At 35.3% G+C, this 23186-nt stretch overlaps 1 protein-coding gene across 20 annotated transcripts in view; it reads left to right on the forward strand.

Annotated features, from left to right (window-relative positions):
- Nucleotides 1–23186, forward strand: part of NRXN3 (neurexin 3) — a 1270300-nt gene that overhangs the window by 340483 nt on the left and 906631 nt on the right. For 13 of the 20 annotated variants that reach the window (XM_087952028.1, XM_087952029.1, XM_087952026.1 and 10 more), the window contains exons 5-6: nt 17174–17475; nt 22323–22367. In XM_087952028.1, the coding sequence (XP_087808154.1) occupies nt 17174–17475; nt 22323–22367 (347 nt within the window). The remainder of the gene's footprint in view (nt 1–17173; nt 17476–22322; nt 22368–23186) is intronic. The other 7 variants (XM_087952030.1, XM_087952031.1, XM_087952024.1 and 4 more) reach the window with 2 other exon arrangements.

Below are 23186 nucleotides of genomic sequence, written 5' to 3' on the forward strand. Positions count from 1 at the left end.
CTTTCTTTCTCTCCCCCAAATTCCACCAGAAATGAGTCTTTGAGACCCTGCAAGGCATTCTGCTCCACGAGGCTGCGCCAGCATGACAAGTCTCACAAAGACTCATTTCTGGCGGAGTTTGGGGGAGAGAAAGAAAGACTTCTGCTGCTTTCCTTGCATGAAGCCAAAAGTCTCTCTCTCTCTCCCCTGAGAATGGAGCTGGAGACGGTATCCAGCGATCCCAAATAAAGAATGATCGATCAGTAGGAAAACAAGGTGGGGAATTTTCCTGCAGACTTTTTGGGGGATTTTCCCAGGGTCTCTGGTCCGCGGGATTTAAAATTATGAGTTTGGTGGTCCCTGAGGTCCAAAAGGTTGGCGACCCCTGTTCTAGAATATGATCCCTATTGCTCAGTTGCTGAAAGAGTTAATCTGTCTATCAAAAAAAATGGCTTTAGTTATAAAAATAAATTGTTTCCAGGATTTCAAAAGGAAATATAGATGCCATGTTAAAGTGCTAATATCACTTTTATTAAAAAGTTAGTAAGGAAGCGTAAAATTCCAGGTAACAAACTTAGTTTATTTATGAGTTTTTTCAACCGTTCCTTTCTTCAATCTAAATATTTTGGGAGTAGCTTATAATGGAACATAAAAATAATGTGTATTTTAAAGCAGCAATCCCTTCCCCCCTCCCCCCAAAAAAGATGTGTTTGTAAGTTTCTGCTTCGATATTCAGAAACCTGTCCTGGAAATTGGAAAATAAATTTTATTTTCCTATATTCATTAAAAGAGAAAAACTATACTCCAAACACTGTCAAAAATCTTCCTTTTTAAAAGAGTATCTTCAGAAGCAGGATATGATTAATACACATAATTGAAGCAAATTGCTGCTAAATGCAGAAAACTATATCCCAGCTGTTGATAGAAGGAAATTGCTGTCAGCTTTTTCTATTGGCAATTAGCAATGGAAATAAGGAATCCTCCTCAACACACATGTACAGCACTAATACTGTGTGTAAATTTACATCCAGAAAAATCACACTACGATAGCTGTGAAAAAAAGCCAGGAAACAATGATGTGCATGACGCTTGCATTCTTACTATTTCATATTGCTCCAACCATTTTATTCTATTAATTTATTTTGCATGGTTGGAGCAGTACATTTCATCTATTGCGCCTGCCATGTAATAGAAACTAATGGAATAAAATGACAGGGAGCCATGGCAGAGAATTATGGAGTACATTTTCTTAACCAAACAATTTCTGTACCTCATCATTATCATTAATAAAGGCTGGGTTTTGAAAGAATAAAAAATAAAATAAAATGTGATCCATATCCTCAGTAGAAAATGTATAAAATGCAACTAGATCTGTCTATAAGTACAATTTTTAGATGATATTTTGGGTATATATTCAGCATGCTCAGTTGACTCTCTAAGCATGAACAACTTTGGCAAGTGGCAGAAGAAAGAAAAAAGTACTAGATTCAGGGCATACCCAGACATCAATTTAATATACTGTCTTTCTTTCCATGAGGCAGTATAAAGCATTCCAGCATAAATTTGCTCAGTCTACATACTCTCTTTCTACTATGCCTCATTAATGACTGATGAGAGACTGCAGGGCAAGTTAAAGTTCGCTGATTGGTGAATTTCTCTCTTGGTAATGGGGGGGGAAGTCCACCAATTATTTTCCCTTATATTGATTGGCAATGGGTTGGAGGCCTAGGCAAGTTATGATAGATGACTAAAGTAGTGGTTGAACTCAGGAAGCATCCAAATTGAATAAAATAAATACCTGATTTTCGGGGAGGGGAGGGCTTCCTTTTCTGCTTTGTTGGGAAGTTCATCCCCACCCCATTAAACATTTACAGTGCCCTTTTCTATGGATTGTATACTATGGGTGGGGGCTTCCTTGTGACACAGGTAGGGTTGTATTCTCTTGCTTTATCAGAAACTCTTACCTCACAGTTTGTTGATACATCTACTGACCTGGTGTGGGAACAATTTAGAAGAAGGTGACTCTCTTCCTAGATATTTATGTGACCCATTGACACACATTCTGCAACCTGGCAGGTCTACCTTATATTAATTAATTGCTGACTTCCTGCCAGCATGTTACATGATTTAAAATTTGCTTTGTCATATGTTCCATCACAGCTCTACTGTCACAATACAAACAGCAAAGCTTTTGTCGAGAGAAAATGAAAAATAGTAGTTCCACACTGGAATAAAAAAATCCTGAAGTTATAGTGACTTGGGCTAAAAGCTGAGGATGAAATGAAGACTGCATGTGTGTATTTCTAATAAATGATTAGCAAGTCATCTTTGAAGCATTCTTAGGGAACACTTAGGGAAGTGTTATGTATCCTGAAACTGTGAGGCAGACTGAGATAGCATTTTTATTATTTTGCTAGAAGGTAGCATCATCAAATCAATCTTGGGTGATATTGGATGAAAGGAAATCACAGGGTGGTAGGCTAGATTGGAAGGGAGGTCTCAAAAGACAATGGAAAATACTGCCTTATTATTTCAACCTTGTCAATCTTGTCTTAAACTGAAAGTCAGGGACACTTCTGAACAGTAAGAGATTCTATTTATCTGATATTAAGATCAAGTAAGAACCTCTCTGCCTAAATTCATGGTGGTGGTTTGAAATTAGTCTTGAGAATTAAAATGATGGATGACAGTGATTCAAAATTAATTGATGCAGCACTTTGCTTACATATACTCAAAACTGTTTCTTCTGTTCATTTACCATTTTGAGATACTTAGGATACTAAATTTATTCACAGAAGCAGTAAGATTGTACCCAATAAAACCTAAATTCAGTTCAAATAAGAGCAAGTTACCACCGGTAAATAATGTGGAGATTTAGCAAGTTACCACCGGTAAATAATGTGGAGATTTAGCAGACTGCATTCTATTCTAAAGAATCAGCTTCATAATTGGAAAATGTGCTCATTAATCCATTTTTATCAGGCTACAAATAATCTCTTAGTTTAGACCTTTTTTATTAGTTAGAATGGTTTGTCAATTAGGCATCCATCTGCTTATCTTGCTTCAGTTTTTCTTGCCCTTTAAACTCATGTTCATACTACTGCCATTTTGGAGCATTTTAGGACAAGTTAATTCAAAAATACAATTTCAAGATCACACTATATATAGATAATACTAATATTATTTCTTAGTTTGTAGCTAGACATAATTGAAAGTGCTGGTTTTATATGATTGTTTTCCAGGATATATAAATTACCATATTGTTTTACATGCTTATTTGGATTCTTGAGATTTTTAGAGGCCTTCTCCAAACACTTCCACTAAATGAGGCCACCAAACAGAAAAAAAATAATGCTGTTTCCACACATGCAGATGGCCAACTTAGAGTGGCCCTCATTATAACTGGCTTGTTACCTTAGTGATAAATATGTGTCTATTTTTGGATTTTCTTAAATTGTGGCTAGTCTTAAACATCTATGCAACTGTTTTACCATACATTTTTATTTCTTCTTTCTAATGTTTTTTTTTGTTTGTTTGTTTCTGGTTAAAACTGCCTATAAATGCTGCAAATACCTATGTGCGTATGTGCAAATTGTGCTTTTGAGCACATGATCCTATTACTTTCTGAAGCAAATATGACTGGTTCAATTTGATGGCATGTGTGTGGCTTGTGTTTATACTTTTAAAACAGATACTATTTCTGAATTTGTGCTACACTTGAATATTATGGTATAGCATAGAAGACAAGTAGCTCAATTTCAGAAGGCAGTGGGTATTAATAGGCTTAGAATACCAAGATTTTCTGAGCATCATTTTCTGAAAGTACTATAATTAGATATATATCAAACATAAAGAAAACTAAGTATAAGAAAACATATCAATCTTTTAGATTTAGGAAATGCTGGGGATTTTTTTTTTTTTGGTCTTATCTTTCAATTGTTGATATCAGAACCAGATAGAAAAAGTAGGAAAGATTAAGAAATCAGTCTTCTAAGTGTTTTGAGTGTTTTTAAAGTGCTCAGGGATTATATGTATGAAGAAAAATAGCTATTTGCGTCCACTCTCATTTCCTGTTCTCCCTCAATCTATGCTTGTATTTCATTGAAAACATATAAATAGAGCAGTCAGCAAACAAACAATCATTTATCAGAGGTATGTCTGGATAGTAGTGGATGCTGAACAGCTCAGGAAAGCAGATCTGACAGCAAGGGAAATAATTGTTAAAATCACACTGGGAGAGGGGGCAGAAGTTTTATAGATTTAGAGACAGTAACTCATTGTTGCTAAGAATGTAGCTCAAGAAATGGAAAGAAAATACAGCCAGTGATATAGGCAATTCTGATAACAAAAGTGATATTAGCTTGTAGGGAAAAATAACATGACTCAAATTTCTTAATTTATGGGGCGTGGAACAGCAGGAAAAAAAGAAGTTGGGGGAGGGAATTGACAAGAATATAGTAGTATAGATCCTTAGGGGAGGTAGTAGTTTATTTAATATAGTTAGTTATTTGATTGAAGGATTGATTTGACTTATATAGTCACCCATCTCCCTCTTACTTGGTTGTGTCTAGGCAACTTTGACAGATATTAAAATCTTTGAAGTAGAAAGTCACATGTGTTTCTCATTTTAATGTGTTTTTAATGTTTAAATGAAATAAAGGAGTGTATAATCAATATTTAGAGTGGGTATTTTCATAGCCAGTGAATATAAACATAACATATTAGTGGTATGCTGTTTGTTAGGGTCTTACATTTAGAATTAATTTAAGCAATTTTGATCAATAATTTTATAGGCTAAAAATGATAGGATTTTGTTTTGTGGAAATCTAAGGAGATTCAAAGCCTTATTTAAGAAAATCCAAAGTTTTTAGAACAAAGATAAAAACTAAATTAAATATTTCTAGTCTGGAGTTATCATAGCATGTTGCTTCAAATCTCTGTTTCAGTGTTAACTTAAAAATGAAACAATGTATTCATGTGTATTTTAGCAAATTATTTTCTTCACTCCCTAAATGGTTGATTTCCTCCAAATAAAGTGGTGAAATTGACAAATTACCACTGTTGAAACAGTGTTATATCTGTGCTGCTTCTGGATACAGAATTTGGGGAATAGCAAAATATATTGCACAATGCTACTTGTTATCGCATCCATTTTTCACCTTGATGATGCCAGTGTAGCATGATCATTTGAAACTTGATCCTTGTGCATACATTACCACTAACTACAATCTCTTGCCATCTTGCCTCCTCTCGTGTGATTGTCTCATCAAAATAATTACCTACATCTTTAACATTCTCATGGCCAAGTCATATGTCCAGAACTACACGTACATTTGTTAGTTTTGAGGTTTCTAGTTGAGGAAAACAAACTTATGAACGCAGATCGCAACACAATTAAGGGACACTTTAGTCCTGGTTGTATCCATTGCTGACTATGTGAATTTTTATTAATTGCTAAATGTTGCTGCTGCTGCTATACCAATGCTGAAACACGCTGCGTTCCTAAAAGAGAGAGCAAAAGAAGCCAGACAAAAGACAGCAGCTGACAAAGAATTGTCACCACATCTGAGATCCCAAAAGATTAGTAATACTAAGTATAGAAATCTGGCTCAACAAAGGATGAGCAAGTTGTCAAATCAACTAATTGCCGCGGAATTCTTAAGTACCTGTTTGCTTTTACCAATTTCTCTCTCCCTGCTAACACATTAGCTTTTGTAGAGGACGGAAGAAAAGAAGGAAGAGGTCAGGGGAAAAAAGCAGTCAGAAATATAGGAAAGTCTTGAACAAATAAAACAGCAGCATTGAAAGTTTTTCTCAGCCCAGGAGAAAAAGATAAAACATATGTGTTTGTGTGTGTGTTGTACTAAACTAAGTTCCTTGTTACAGGAAGGAGGTAAAGTCCTTTCTTGCAAGAAAAAAGAAATACATTTAATACAGTTTATTTTTTTATTTTCAGACTACTGAGTCTGTGAAAATGTCTGACATAAATATTGGGATATCATTAACATGAATCCCTTTAAATGGGATTCTACTGTGATTATCTTTCACTTGCTCATTTGTGTTTACAATCTTGTCTTTTTTTAAAAAAAATATAACTACATCTTTTATAGTTGTTGCAATTAGAATTCCAAGAAAACAAAGAATTTAAAAAGTACTTTATAGAAATTACATTGTTACTTTCTGTTGTCCATATTTGTCTGTTTTAATTTTTATTAACAGAGTTGTTGCTCTTGAATTGCACTTTTAAAACATCAGAATGATTGTTGTTGGACCAAAGGGACTGTTTTGACATGATGTAGCGTTAATTCTGCAGAATTTAATAAAGTTTTCTCTATCCTTTGACACATATTGAATCAATAGAGATGGCAGACTTACAGTCATAAATCATATCAAGATATGAAAATAATATTATTCAGGTTACAGTGTGCCTCACTTTGGTTGAGCCAGCAGGATTCCTGTGATCTATTATCTTAAATCAAGTTATAACTATGAGAAAGGAGAAAGAACTCAAGTATCCTATTCAAAACCTTTGCAAGATCAAACAATAATGTGCTCATTATGCCATATATGCAAATTTTACAGTCAGATTTCATAGCACAGACAAGGTGCAGATTTATCAATTTGCTGTCTTTTGAAACATAAAATGACAATATATGAGTGGAAGATAATTGCCTTTATGAACATTATAATTGCCTTTATGAAACATTAATCAAATAATCTGATCCAGTAATTATAGAATTAGGCCCCAATTCAGCATTTAGAAATCAGGGTCCCATTCATGGATTCATTGAACCACTCTGCATTTATAAAGGATACTTGTAAGGTGAAAACTATTGAAGTCTCTGTCTGCCAACCTGGAAATCATGATTCCCACATATTTCAAATTCATTTACTCTTTCAGGCTCAACTATCAGCTGCCAAATCATTTTGGCATATGTAGTCCTTTGTGATCTTTTAATGAGGAGGGAATTCAATGTTCTTCAAAGCCTTTGCCATATTAAGAACTCTGTTGTGACTGCAAAATTATTCATGCACTTTTGCATTTTTCTTTTAGTATATTTTTCTTTTGATGAATATTTAGCCCAAGTCAATACAAATAGCTCAATGTTTCCTTCAGACTGATAAATTCAATGGTAATTATTCCACTCTACATCAATCTCCATCAAGAGAGAATAGATACACTTCTTTAGTGGCTGGCTCTTATATAAAATAAAGGAAATGCCTAACCAAGAAAAAGGGGGAAAAGGATAATCAGTTACATTACTAATTCAAACAAAGGTGCAATTTAAATATTCTCTTGAGGAACAAGAAAAAGATTAAAAAAACCTAATTTTAACCTATTTCCCAAGATATAGGTTCATTGCTATAGAATCATCAGTATACCAAGATGAGCTGCCAAACTGAAAAAAAAGAAAACAAAAAAAGAATTCTGCCAATTCCAGACATAAATTAGTTTCCCAATAATTAATCAAGTTGGTAATAGATACTGATGGACAGTCTAATGGAGATAAGTCATTAGAATGATAATCTTTCAGGGGACAGAATAATTTACTAAATCCAATATTGGCACAGATGTTGCCAGTTTAATGCCTTTTGTTGACTATCATGTGATAATCTGACAACGGCAATTACCTAAAAAGCTATACTGCTCCCAATAAATAATATATATCTCAATGATGAATTCATCTACCTATTCTTTACAGATAAAAGTCTTGCAATGTCCTCACTACAGCATTAATTACTACAACTTGTTGGCATCCCTATAGCACACAAACCAACAAATTCCCTTCAAAGCATTCTAAGAAATGCTGAGGTTCTAGTAACCAAAGAGAGGGGACAAAACCCACAGGTGTCATCTGTTATAGTGTAAGGCTGTGGGAGCTACCATGTAATCAATAGAGGATTGGCAGAATGAATCTATGAACATAAGCTAGCAGTCAGAAGACATAATGAAAAATCCTTAATGTCAGTGTTCCAACTAACAAACTCCAACCCAAGAAATTCCCTTCCCAACATAACTTCAAAGATCCATCCCCTGCACCCACCAGTCCATCATATGGCACAATCAAATGTCGTCCCAACTGGAGACATTCCTCCAGACACTCCTCTCCAGGTGCAGGTTAACATATCCTTGACTTTCTAAGAAAGAATGTTGCTGAGTCTAGTCCTCTCTATGAATTCCCCCCTTCCCAAATTCCCAGGCACTAAATGTGGCAGCCTCGAAGCTTCCAAGTAAAATATGGCTTCCAAGGCTGACACTTAATCTCTCAACACATAAAGAAATTCAACCACAACTTTAACTGGAAAAATGAAAAAAAAAACTAAAGCCAAAAATACTAGGGACTTCTGGGAATTCCCCAAACCCCAAACCCAAGATGGAAACTAGCAGCTCAGATCCCATCTTCTTAGTAGTCAACACTAAGATAGGCAGGAAAAAGCACTTATAAAATTGGTGGGGGTGGGTGGGTCCTTACAGGGATGGGATATGACAGGGTTAACTACCGGTTCGGGATTTACAAGCTTCCCTGCAGGCTGTGAGCCGCGCACCTGTAAATCGTCAGCAGCAGCTGCCTGCAGAGAAGCAGCCTTTGAAACAACCCTCTTTTCCTGCTTTTCTAACTGCAGCTGTGCCTCGTTGAAAAATCAGGAAATAAAGATCAGGTAAGAGCCCGGGTAGATGGGTGGGCAAAAACATCAGCAGACATAGAACCAATTCTATGTCTGCTGCTCTTCAGAGCTACCGGTTCTACAGAGGTGGACAGAACCAGTAGAAACCCACCCCGGGTTCTTAGTATAAAAAATACTAAGTGCCAAAATATTACTTATTTCTTAAGATAGTGTGCATGTTAGATTAAGTAGATGGTAGAAACCTGCTCAAGAAAGCATGAATAAATAAAAGAATAACAGAGTTAGATTGGATCTTGGAGGTGTTCTAGTCCAACTCCGTACTTAAACTCTATACCATTCTGGACATATGGCTGTCTAATCTTCCAGTGGTGGAGCACTTACAACTTTTGGAGGCAAACTGTTCCACTGATTAATTATTCCCACTGACAGAAACTTTCTCAATAGTTCCTGTCCTAGATAAATTTGATCTCTCCTTTCCATCCATTACTTCTTTTCCTGCTCTCAGGAGCTTTAGAGAATAGGTTGGCCCTCTCTTCTCTGTGACAGCCCCTCAAATATTGGAAGACTGCTATCATGTCATCCCTACTTTTTCTCTTCATGAGACTAGACATACCCAGTTTCTGCAATTGTTCTTCATATGTTTTAGCCTCCAGTCTCTAATATACGATCTTAGTAATAATGACTTGGCATATAAAAGAAACTAAATAAATCAGCTGAAAATAAAAAAGACAGTTTTCTTTTATGATAAATATCAACTTCAGAAATAAAAAATAAGAAAATGCCAGGCTTCTGGTTTGAGCTTCTTCAGCAACAGACCGAAACCTCATCTCTGCGAGGCTTCGATCCGTGCTCGCCGCTGGAGCACCCCAAGCCAGCTGATTTCGGGGCTAAGTCACCCCATAGAGGTGGTGAAGAGGGGGGAGACTGCCTGCAGGGTAGAGGAGAGCTGGAAAAAAAAAATCTCTCCTCTCCCCAGCTGGCCATTACTCCCTTTCCCGAAGGCGGTTGCAGTGGTGGTCAGAAATGCCCACCACAAAGAAGAACTCCACCGGAAAAGAATGTGCAGGAGGAAGATAAGAGGAGAAAGTTTTGGTTGACCGGTCAAACAGCAAAAGCAACAAAATAAGGTACCCTGCAATTGAAACTATTAAAAAACAATAACATTGTTCCCTAAGAAGATTTTTAAGCTGCGAAGGAGAGAGAAAAGGGAAAAGATTTGTTGTTTTTTCTCCTTTTCCCTATACTGACAGCTAAGAGACCTAAGTAAGAAATTGGGAAAAAATACACTTCTCATCAATAGGCATTTAATGCTGAAAATAAAAAGTCAAAGGGATAATAAAGATTTCTGAATGTATTGGATTTCCCCCCCCCACCCCCCCCCCCCCCCCCCCCCCTGGTTCACCTTTCGAGCCTTCCTTTTGTGTTTCACCTATTTCATTTGAACACCTAAGAGGAATGCACTGAAAAGCAACAACAGCCAGTTGAGTGTGGAGGAAATGAGACCAAAACATTTTGAATAAGCAGCAAGCTTTGGAAGCTACTACTGCTAAAAAATGAGTACCAGAGCTGTATAGCCCTCTATAAAGATTCAGTCCAGCTACAGCCAGCTACATCAAGTAATTATTTTCTTGCTCCTAGAAACTGATAAAGATGGACAGCCAGAGGAGCAATGTTTAAAAAGTTTCTTTAACAGTTTTAGGAACTGAGCATTATGAAGCATAAAAAGCTTTGAAAATGTCCTTTGGAATGCTTTGCATGGTATTGTCTCTGGAGTGAGAATTTCCCTGGATTACTATTAAAATTAATCAATGAACTTTCATATAATTAGTTGCATTGAACGACTTATTTAAAACCTATACAAAGGAGTTGAAGTAATGACCCTATAAATATAACTTACGTTGAACTTGCTTTCCCTGACCCCAGTTTCTTAAATGCTTCCAAAATTCCTTATTGAGGTGATATAGCTTAACCATTGTAACTCCATTTAACACTGACCCCAGAATCCAGCTATTTGATCAAATGTCTCTGTAGATATATAGAGTATATTTCTGACATTACATTCCTTTTCTTTAGATCAAAAGAAAGTACAGCGACCAGAAATGTCTGTTGCAGAAATAGCACTATAAAACTTTTAACCTTGGTTGCCATGGAAATACAATTGTTGTCAGCAATTTTTCTGAGACAATTGTTACATGCTAATACAGACCTTTATACTCCTTGTTGCTAAGAGATGTTAAGGTTGCATTAAGTGTAATTCAGTCTTTATTAACTATGACATTATCAAAGTTTAGAGGACATTGATGTGCAGTATTTTATTGCTGCTCCAGATGATATAATAAAACTTTGGGCTATGCTACTAAAATAATTTACTTTTATATAATTATCACACCATTTTATCACCACTACCAAAACAAATAAACAATTTGTGGAATTCAAAGTCAGCTCAAACTATCGGATCAAGTTTCCAACAGTATATAGTAATAAGTAACAAAATAATAATGTATGGTTTTTGCCCTATATTAACTATATATAATTTTATGTATCATACCTTCTAGACACTACTTCCACACACTAGTATGGATCTCCTAAAATTATTAGTTCTCCCATTTCTTTTAATCCTGGGTGTAATTAAAATCAAGTAATGAATTGCTGAACTTCCGGTTTGAGCTTCTTCAGCGACAGACCGAAACTTCATCTCTAGGAGGCTTCGATCCGTGCTTGCCGGTGGAGCGCCCCGAGCAAGATGGTTTCGGGGCTAAGCCACCCCATAGAGGTGGTGAAGAGAGGGGAGACTGCCTGCAGGGTTGAAGAGAGCCACATCTCTCCTCCCCAGCTAGCCATTACTCCCTTTCCCGAAGGCGGTTGCAGCGGTGGTTAGAAATGGCCACCACAAAGAAGAACTCGACCGGAAAAGAATGTGCAGGAGGAAGATAAGAAGAGAAAGTTTTGGTTGACCGGGTCAAACAGCAAAAGCAACAAATAAGGTACCCTGCAATTGAAACTATTAAAAAACAATAACATTGTTCCCTAAGAAGATTTTTAAGCTGCGAAGGAGAGAGAAAAGGGAAAAGATTTGGTTTTCTCATTTTCCTATACTGAGAGCTAAGAGACTTAAGTAAGAAATTGGAAAAAAAATCCACTTTGACATCAATAGGCATTTAATGCTGAAAATAAAAAGTCAAAGGGATAATAAAGATTTCTGGATAATTAAAAGCTTTTAAAAACAGGAAAGGAGAGAGGAAGAATAAAAGGGCAGGATCTGGAAAGGAGGAGACTGCCTAGAATTAAAATAGAACTTATAGCAAAATCTCAACAAGACTTCCAAAAGATCCATTCTAACTGAAATATCGCAACAAAAACCCCAGGAAGAGAAAGTCGAAAAAGAAATAAGAAGATATAACTTGGGACTATCTGGATTACTTGATGATTTCTGGATTCTTGGTTATTGTTTTGAATGACTAAAATCAATCGGGTGGTTGTTTAAAACTGTTTAAAATGGCTCCACTTTTAGAAGAAATGAAAATGGAACTTAAAAAGTACAAAGAAGATACACAAGAAGGGAGAGGTTCTTTTGGCTTCGTATTTCAGTTTTTAGAAATGGAGATTTGGAATTATGAGAAACAACAAGAAATGCCTGCAGAACAAGAAGATTGCGACAAAGAAGAAGCCATCTTTTATGAACAAATAATCTTAGATGGGGGAAAAAAAGGAAAGGGGAGAAAGAGAATGGAAAGTTTAAGATTGGGAAAAACAACTCCAAAAAAAAAAATAGAGTGAAAAATTAGTATAAAATCAGAAAGCAACAGAAGAGGGAAATGCAGAAGAGAGAATTAGAAATAGACAAGGGGGTAAAAAGGGGAGGGAGAAGATGAGAGGGAAGAAAAAAAGGAAAAGAAGTCATAAAGGACAGAAACAAAATAAAGAGAAAAAGGGCCTATTTAGAGATAATGGGTAAAAATTTAATGGAAAAAGGGATTCTGCAAAGGTACATAAGATAGTATGGTTATATTAGAAACAGAAATAATTTTAGAAAATATGAAACAATGTATGATTAAAATATCTGATAAAATAGCTATTGTAATTCAGTAGAATGCTTGTCAATAAATAAATGTAATAAAACGTATATTTAATGATTTATAAAACATATGTGAAGAGAAATAAGGGAAAAATTAATTATGGAGATTATATGTGTTTTTAAGGAAGTATGATATTTAATTGAAAAGAAGTGTTAAAGATGTTAAGATTTTAATGATTATTAATGATAGAACTGAACTGGAACGGAATGAGGGTTTATAATTACATATATTTACAATTCTTTTTTTTTTAAAGAATATACTGTGTATTATAAGAATGTGCCAAGCAGAATTCGATTGGAAGTTATGTATTATGTATTATATTGAAGGTCATAACCTTAAGGTTTATACTGAAGTTTAAATAAGAGTTGAATGGATGTAATTAAAAGATATAAAGGTGTTATACTCCAATTAGTAACTACAGGAGAAAACTTGTTTAATGAGAAAAGATAATATGAAATTGAAACAGAACAGACAAAAGTATAAATATAATGATTTGAATTGAGATGAGATAATCAAATTAAAATCAAGAAAATCAAAAGAGGGGAAAAACTATATAGAAAATGTAAAATAGTATAAGATATGGAATAGAATACAGAAAGGAGCATGACATTGAGTTTTGTGTCTGTATAAAGAAGTTTAACCCGGGACCATGCTATTTTCAAAAAAGATGTTTTACTTGTATTTTGTATGTGTGAAAAGCCAAATAAAACTATTTTAAAAAAAAGTTCCCAACAGTATATAGAGCATTTCTTCCAAAAGTGATCTATCAATAACTAAAGATTTCAGTGGTTATGCAGTATTAGACAACAGAAATTTTTTATTCACATATCCATGAAGAGGCTAAATACCAGCTTTGGGAAAACATCTCTTAAGAATGTTGACTTTTTGTAGAATTTGGCTTTAGCTCATTGGTCTGCATCCTTTTGCTACCAAATCTGCAGTTGATTTTAACACAAAACTAGACAAGTCTTGCATACATCAGATGTTGCTGTAATACAATTCTCATCATGTCTAAGAAGCATGGCCAATAGTGAGAGATGTTGGGAATTATACCAACAATACAGAAGTGTAGTTCAACAATAGAAATGCCACAATTTGCTCCATGTATTTAGCACCTTAATATTCTCAACTGGTTCAGAATATACTGAGAAATAGACCTGGGTACCAGCACACTGGTATACCTGCAATCCCTTCAGGATAGGACAGATTCAGAGACACTAGAGACACTAATAGCAGAGATTGCTATTATTGTCATACCTTACTTGTTGTAGGATATGATAACACAATTTCAAAAACTCTCCAGATTCGCTTTCTGCCCCAACACATTCCAAGCAAATTAAAGGCTTGATTATTTTGATTTTTGTTCATACCATCTCCTTTCCCAGGACTAATTTGACTATTATTTTGCCTAAAGTGTTCCTGCATAGTTCAAATGTGTGGGTGCATGCATGTACATGTGTGCATGCATGCACACACACACACACACAGAAGATGTATGTGAAACATCACTGTTGAAATGCTTTGAATCAAGTGGAAGTTCTCCACGCTTTTCAAATTAATTTTCAGAGTAGAATCAAAACCATAATAACTATCCTCAAACCCAACTCACAGAGGCAGAGTTTTTTTTTTTTAAAAAAAAATCACAGCTGATTATTTAAAAAACTGATGATAATTGTTTCCTATCAAAATGAAGTTTTCTGACCATTATACCAAAAAAACAGTTTAGATGTCACAATTTATAAAATGTGCCTAGGGAATCTGTTTTATCTAATGATTCACAACCATTTTAACACCCTTTCTATTATCTATCCCATAGAGTTGGGATATAGAGTTGTCATAGCTTCAGTTATTTAAATCTCATATACCTTTCAGCTGAAAATAGCCTGATTGCAATTAACCTATTTTGGATCCAACATTGTTGACAGAATATGAGTGGCCTCCTTCTGAGCACAACCAATCAGAATTAGAATTAGAAATGTCCTATTCCTTTACAGCTCCCCCTATGTTGTCACTTAACAGCCCTTTTTCAGTCAAATGTTAATTCTGTTGATGGCTCTCCCATTACCACTTGGGCTCCCCCTCTAATCTGGAAAGCAATGTGGCCATGCATGTATACACATACAGAGAAATCTAGAATCAGTTTTTGATACCATTGACCATGGAATCTTTCGGGGCTTGCTGCAGGGGTTGTGGATGAGTGCTTTTGTGTAGCACTGGTTCTCCTCCTTCTTCCAAGGTCAGTTTCAGACAATGCTGATAGCTGGGAAGAGATCCAGGCCCCTTGAGTGATGCTATGGTTTTCTTATTCCAGTGTCTGGAGGTTGGTTGGGCTGTTTGGAGCAAAATGGGCTCTGCTCAATATTAGCAATATGGACTGGCTGTAAGTATTGGGACCTTCCGAAGATAAAGTCCTTCCATCTCTAGTTCTGGATGGGATGGCACTAACACAAACAGATCCAGTTCACATTTAAGCTCGCTCTTGAAGAGAAAAATGGCACCTACTGGCACAACTCTACTCAGAGCTCCAATTACTCCTATTTCTGAACTGGGAGGCCCACCATCACCCATAGCTTAATCCTATTGGCTTTTTACAATGCTTTAAAAACATGGCTATGTACCTGGGGCTCTGAATGTGTTAAGTGCCCCATTAGCTGGCTTTACTATTAGTCGATTAATCATCACAAATGCTGTTTGCATGTCAAGCCTGAGAAACAGGAAATCTAGGCAGTGCAATGAATAGAAAAGTTTATTGCAAGCTTAAACTCTGTACAAGAATCTGAGCTACTAATCACCAAAGCAAATTAGCAGTTGGTAAGAGTCAGTGGAATTCAAGGTGGGCTGGAATCAGTTCTCTTGTGGATGTGAAGGGACTCGAGACTTGTGACACGTTTGACTCCTCACCCCTGGGCTCAGTGTGTTTATTTTGTGGATGTTTTAATGTTTTAATATTTTAAAAATTGTTTTATAATTTTAGAATTGTAAGCCTCCCATAATCAATTGGGTGGCTATAGAAATTGAATAAATAAGCAAACACATTTTTGAGCATCTGGAAAAGCCATTGCTTTAGCAACGTATACAGTTATACAGAATATGCTTTCCCTCTCCTGAGGTACCTTTTTCAAAGGACTGATATAACTCCGGATGATAGCTTATATTTATTGTATGTAGTATGGGCTTCTTTATGCTGTTTTGTCAATGAATGAAAACCAGAAACAAATCCGTCAAGATAATTGATCTTTAGTTATCAGTAAATTTAAATGAGCAATTTGCCAAAATCAGTAAAATATTTATTGGATATTATAAATGATGGCAACTTTACAACAATATTGAAAATACTGCACCTTTATGCAATATGTTACATATGATGAAATAAAGAGCATTCATGAAAGAAATTACATTAGAAGAATTTTAAATAAGCTGCTAAAAAATAGACCCGTATATTTGCCTCTGATGGTCTGAGTTCATTGCATTTTAATCAGGGCTGGGATTCAAATTTTTTAACAACTGGTTCTGTGGGTGTGGCTTGGTTGGTGGGCGTGGCTTGGTGGTCATGTTATTGGATGGGTGTGGCCAACTCAACATCACTCACATCGAGGCACGCATCTCCTCGCCTGGCCTCTCATGACTGTGGGGATGCTGAAATAGTCATAAGTGTGAAAAATGGTCATAAGTCACTTTTTTCAGTGCCATTGTAACTTTAAATGGTCACTCCACACAAGCAAAGTACCAGCAAAGGAGGGGGAAAAAACTCCAGAGAAGTTCCTGAGACAGGAAATCTAGTCCTGCCAAGAACATAATAAGGATCAACGGAAAGGCAGTTTCTATAAGCAACACCAGAATGTTTCCTTCCTGCCTTCCTTACAGGATTAGGCCAGTAATTTCTTCTAACAACCAGTTCTCCACACTGCTTAGAATGTTAACAACCAGTTCTAGAGAATAGGTGCAAACCTGTAGAATCCCACCCCTGATTTTAATTCTTTGAAAGTTTGGTTTGATTAATTCAGATAATTGCTCATACTTCTATCTGCTCAATTTTATGTACTATATTCATTTATCTCCCTAAATCAAGTAAAAAGATGTTCTATTCTTTTGGGTCTGGTGTTTCCCATACAGTTTCATTCCTAAATGTAATCTCTCTTCCAAAATTATACTACTCTTTTGAATAAGACAGGAAAATAAAGCTTTAAATTGTGCTCTGAGATTAAAAAGATTACCTGCTTGGAAGGTTTGATATAAATGTTGATGACTATATCAGAGGTTACATTCCTGTGCTCTAAGAAGTAATCTTTGTCCAGAGGCGGTATAAGCTGATGGTTGCACTAACTGCCTTCTCCATGCTTTGAATATATAAGCAATGTAAACAGATGCAAAGCAAGAACAAAAATAACCATGATTCATGAATATCTATTTCAGTGGAACAAATTGAATGTTATTTCTTCATGAAACAAAGCTGATCAGTCTTCTGCATTTCTCTTTTTGTCTTTCTGCAGCAAGAGATGAGAATGTAGCCACTTTCCGTGGCTCCGAATACCTGTGCTATGACCTCTCCCAGAACCCGATTCAAAGCAGCAGTGACGAAATCACACTGTCCTTCAAGACTTGGCAACGCAACGGCCTTATCCTGCACACGGGCAAGTCGGCTGATTATGTCAACCTGGCTCTGAAAGATGGCGCCGTCTCACTGATCATTAACTTAGGATCTGGAGCCTTTGAAGCCATTGTGGAGCCAGTCAGTGGCAAATTTAATGACAACCAATGGCACAACGTAAAAGTGACTCGCAACTTGCGGCAGGTAATGAGGAAAGGAAGAGAACTGTGGTAAAGTTCTGTGAATAAACATAATAGTAAATTGGTAGCTAGAAGGAAGCTGAAAGATGTATATCTATTTGGTGTGGGAGGAGCATCTAACCTCTAGTAACTTGAGGGGAAACAAGTGCTGATTCATTTACTATAACTTGGCCTCATTGCAATAACTTCATTTCCACTTGATAATTTTCTACCTTTCTCCCATCTCCAATTTGTTTTAACACTATTTTGTGACTTAACTTCACTTTTATCTCACTTTTCCTTTGCACTTCCCCCTTCTTTTCTTTGCTTTCTTTTTTCTTATTTCGTTAATTACATTTCAATCTTATCAGCAATAATTCTTGTTGCATTTAATTACAGTAGGAATAGAAAGTATTTTCTGCAGCAGTTTTATCCACTTCCTTTTTTTCCTTTATGTCATGGTAATTGATTTAACCATTTCCACAATATCATTACTTTAACTCTGTAATGGGCCTGATTCACTTGGACTTTGTTTTGCACAAACCTTTTGAGATGAATGACAAACTGCATTGCTACACACACCCAAGAATGATATCTGAGCAAGATCATTTCAAGAGAGTTTGTGCGGGTGGATTTTTTAGTGGATTGGGCTGATAATAGTCTTTGTTTCTTCTGTTTCTCTCTATTTTTCTTTTGTATGTGAGGTGTTTATTTTAACCTTATGCTCCTAATACTGGCCGTACTTTTTCCAGACCTTATTTCTTTGCTTTGATTTTCATTATGAAGCTATGCTACTACTGCTTTTTGTCTCTATCCTGTGATGACTACATAGACGAGGAATGTTACTTTGAAGATCCCCTTCCCCATACCCTTATTATTATTAATATTTTGCCCTTTTATAACTCCATTTATTACTTCTCTAAACACACAGATGTATCTAATAATATTTTTATATAGCTAGCCAGATTTAAAGTATCAAAACTCTTCCCTCTCTCCTAAAACATACACTTAAGCTTTTAATAGGTACAGATGAATATAAATAACCTTCCTTCTGAAAGCTGGTGAAATATATTAAGTCACTTGGGACCACTTACAGCATGACAAATTTTCTATTGTACATATAGTTCTTACTATATTTTCTATTGTACATATAGTCCTTTTAGTTCTTACTGATTGGTAAATGTTATGTAGTTTGTCGTCCATGAATTTTTCAAATAGATATTTTAACTTTTTACATTCAAACACTTGTTAATTTAAACAAAACACTGCATATTTATTATACTTGCACATATGCATATTAAAACCAATCATTTTATGCTTTTATGGAGTGAAAGGAATTTCTATAACAATAAAAATAGTAATCCATGTATATCTAAGGACATTAACAACCACTGTCAGGCTACAGGAAAATCTTTCTCTTCCTCCCCCTCCAACTTGGACATCCCTCCCCCCCAATAGCTGAATTTCTAGAGCCTTCTCATATCAGTAGTTCTTTTAGAGATTTTTTCAAAGGTAATAAGATTTGGAGCCGCTCTGACTTCCACGGGAATTCTATTCAGTTTAAGGAGAGCAGTAACAAAGATGGACCAATGACATACTTACAGCAGATGGCACTTCTTAGGAACAGAATCTGGAAGGGGGCTTCTCTTAATTATTAAGCAAAAGCCCTTAAACTAGCAGTTCTACAAATGCTCAGATCCTGAGCCTTAAAGGTGACAACCAGCATCTTAAATTGCACTCAGAAGCATAGTGGTAAGCAAAGCATGTGGGCAAACTCACTGCTTGAGCTATTGCATTTTGGACTAGCTGAACTTTATGGGTCCAAACAAGTCCAAAGAAGAGCTGACCAAGGCATTGGTGACAGCAAGCAAAACCCTAAATGTTGCATATATTTGAATATGCTAGCATTTTAAGTCTAATGCATTGCTGTTCAGTCCTTGAGTGACTTCCAATCTTAAATTATTCAACATTTAACTAGGATTTCTGTCAGTAACTGCTTCTATGAATTCTTGCAAGCTCACATTTATAATAACAGAAATAGTATCTAGCAACCTTGCTTTTGCCCTCCTTTATTATTATTATTTAATTTTTTTCTTCCAATCATCACGATCTTCTCCATATTTACATAACCATAACAATAATATGGTATCAGGCCAAATTCTGGTTAAAAGAGCATCAGATTGCACCGCTACATCTGAAGACGGAAATTATTTACCTTGGACTAATTATCTTATTTCATTTAAACTTTCTCATTGTCTGGAAATGGTCATCCTCAAAATGTAATTTTAAACTATAACTTTTAATTCATTTTATTCATGTTTCATGCACATATATTTTCACCCACCACTAATTTACATGCTTATAATGGTTGTTCTTTGAAATTCTCTTTCAATTTAATAACCATTTTAGTTAGTGGTGTATTATTTTTCTGTAAATAGGAGAGCATTTCATTTAATAATAGGCAAAATCCAAAGTAAAACTAATATTTCTAGCTATAACCCACCTGCCTGTTCCAAATATGGACAGAGGATGTGGCAATATAGAATTTACAGCAGTTTTTTAAAAATAAAAATAAAACAGAATGAAATAACATTTTTTGTTGGACAATAACATTCTATTTTTTCTATCAAGAAATGCTTCATGGAGCACATTAAAATTATCATATTACAGAATACTGTCCAGTTAAAAAACTAATGCAGGTTTTCTATGAGCAGACATAAATATTTGTGTCTTTTATCATTCAAATTTGCTATTTTTGTACCTATATCCTGAAAACTATAAACTTATAAAAGAACAGTATACATTCATTTTAAAAAATGTGTAGTTTTTTTAAAAATGCGATGTGCTGTACATAAAAACATTTTGTTGCATACATAAATCACTATACTTAATTCAAAGTAGTTTGTGCACCAGTAAATTTCCCATATGATTATATTAAGAAAAACATTTGTTTTATTGGATGTAAACACTTTTAATGATAGAATTGGGAAAGTGTCAATATTTTTCCCCAGCACTTTCAGAAAAAGGTTGGTAATATTATTTGTTTTTCTTGTAAATACACTTAAAAATGCAGGCCCAAATAATATATAAAACAAAGGAAATGGTACAAATTCTATCTGCCATGCTTCTCAGTCATGCTTTCCAGCATGTGATGAAAGACTTCTTAAAATAATAATTTTATGATTAAAAATAAAAGAATATGAAGATAGTACTTACATTGCTGCTGCAATATCTTTCGACTAAATATTTTATTGATTTGATTTGATTTTGAAGCTACCAAACTATGCAGTGACAATTTAAAAAACCAACATATACATCAAAAGAGAACACAGTCTACCAATAACTGTTATTGTCCTGCTTTTGCCTTTTCATCAAAATGGTATTTAAGAATGCTATATATTATTAACTTCAAATAATAAAATATATTAAAATAGTATAAATAAACATGAAACAAAGACAAATTTCCTTGAAATTATAAAATCTAAATGTATCTGAGCAGGAGATTGAACAGAACAATCTTATTGGTCCAATCTCACCCAACCCACAATCGCTTGAACAATGTGGAACTTACCTTTGCAATTAAAGGACTGCAGCATTTTTCCCCAATAAATTTTAGACTGGCTGCAGATCTTACCTTTTTTCGGGGTGGGGTGGGGTGTCCTTGTGCATCTCTACTCAAATATGTTTAACAGGCCATTAAAAGACTATGAAAATGATAAAACATAATGAAAACTGTAAAATCTATTTGATGAGGTGAATGTACACATTACAGGGAATTACCCTTAGTTTTGGTGTTTCATAAAAAAAATACTTGTCTCTCAGGTTTGCATAATCAAAGGATTCCAGCACCCATTTGATACTAGAAGAACTAAAAACTCAGTTATCAACATATGTTTTCCCATGTTGGTAACATGTCTAAACCCTACTAATTAAACCTTTCTTTTAAGCCTCTCAAATGAATAAGTATCACCATGATTATTAGCATCTATAGTTTGGCGGTTTGGAAGTCAGTTATAAAACTATCCATGGGTAAGAAATACAAGTCTTACCTTTCCTCAAATGACATGTTAAATTCTGACAACCTTTTTCCATTCAAACAAAAATACGTGATGCAAGCAATCTTCACGCCTCCTTCAATTAGGGAAACTTCTCCCCACTTTCCTGAATATTGCAGGTGAGCTATATGTTGTCTCTGTTCATCTGGACTTTTATATTCTGTATGTCTTTCCTGAAAGTTCAACTACTGTAAAGGAAAAAAATAACCCTGGGTATTGGTGAGTGCATAGGAATTGTCAAGCAACTGTCTATTATACCCAAGAGATATGTTGAGTTGATTAGAGTATCTGAACTATACTGGAAGGTAGTATTGAATAGAACTCTGAAAGAAGGTTGAAATGGATCAGGAAATGGGACAGAATGGTTAAAATGATGATCATGATGGTTTGTCATTATTTATGTGGGTGGAGAGGTACAGAAGGTGAATATTTGATTTTCACTTGAAAAGTAAGTATTGTTTATATCCTTCAAATTCTACTTGCTTTTAGAGGAAATATCCCTTCCTTTTGAGAGTGGGATGGGTAACTAATAGCATAAAAATGAGAAGGGCAGGCAGTTCCCTTCCTTCTAACAATCTCTATGGCATGGTTCCCAGACAGTCCTGCTCATGCTGTCCTCTTTTTCACTCTGTGTGTGTCGGGCACCCCATGCCTTTTTTTGAAAAACTAACACTAGACCATTCATGCAATGTGTCATTTTTACTAACCGACTAATGTACTAACACCCTAACGACTCATCTTTGCTTTTGGTTATTTTAATTAACAATCGTTCTGTTCACAATTTTTTAATTTCCTTTCTTCCCCCTTTTCCGCAAAGCACTCAGGCATTGGACACGCTATGGTAAACAAACTACATTGTCTGGTAGATATCATTCTTATTGTCTCTTTTTTTGGGTTTGCCGTGTGTTATCTTCCTTTCCCTCTCCATCTCCCATCCCCTATTTTTCTTCCGCTTTAAACTTACCTTCCCCTTCTTCTTCTTTTGATTTTGCTATAGCTACCTTTTCTTCCTATTTGTATTTATATATATTTTCTGTAATACAAAAACAAAGGAAAATAAATACAATAGTTCTGGAAATGGGATTTAATTATCTCTTTCGCTGGCTTCTTCACTTCATCTATTTTAAAAGGTTTTTTTTAATTCTATTTTTGTCAATATTTTGCTAATCCCTTTTCTTTCTTTCCTTTAGTTTTTCTTCCTTTTTTTAGTTTGGAGAAGTGAGACTTTCTTACTTTTTATGTTTTTCTGAAGGTTTTTAACTCAACTACCATGTCAGGGCCTGCAGTTTGTTGTTGTGAGCCCAGTCTTTCCCTCTTCATTTTTTTTTTTTTTTTGGTTCTAATAATAGCTGTTGAAGGAAAACTGGACCAACCTTCCCCCTTTTTTTCTCACTCCATCTTAACCTCTAGCCTCTAGACTCTTAGCCTCTACACATATTTTTCTCTGTCTTTTTGAAATTCCACCAGCCATAACCAACAGAAGCTCAGCCAGTTGTTTGGTTCAGGGCAATATATACGCTGCATGGCATGTCTATGTCTGGTTAATTCCCACCTCCTTTCCCAAACACCATACTGCAGCTATCTCTTCCCATCTGTTCACCAAACCACTAATCTAACTTTTAAATCACATACATATATCATTTTCACAACCTTCCTTTCCTTCCCTCCTTCTGTTTTCCAT

This window comes from Notechis scutatus, chromosome 1, assembly GCF_049901735.1.
Source record: "Notechis scutatus isolate UNSWTSFEM ecotype Mainland chromosome 1, rNotScu1.2, whole genome shotgun sequence".
Taxonomy (NCBI): domain Eukaryota; kingdom Metazoa; phylum Chordata; class Lepidosauria; order Squamata; family Elapidae; genus Notechis; species Notechis scutatus.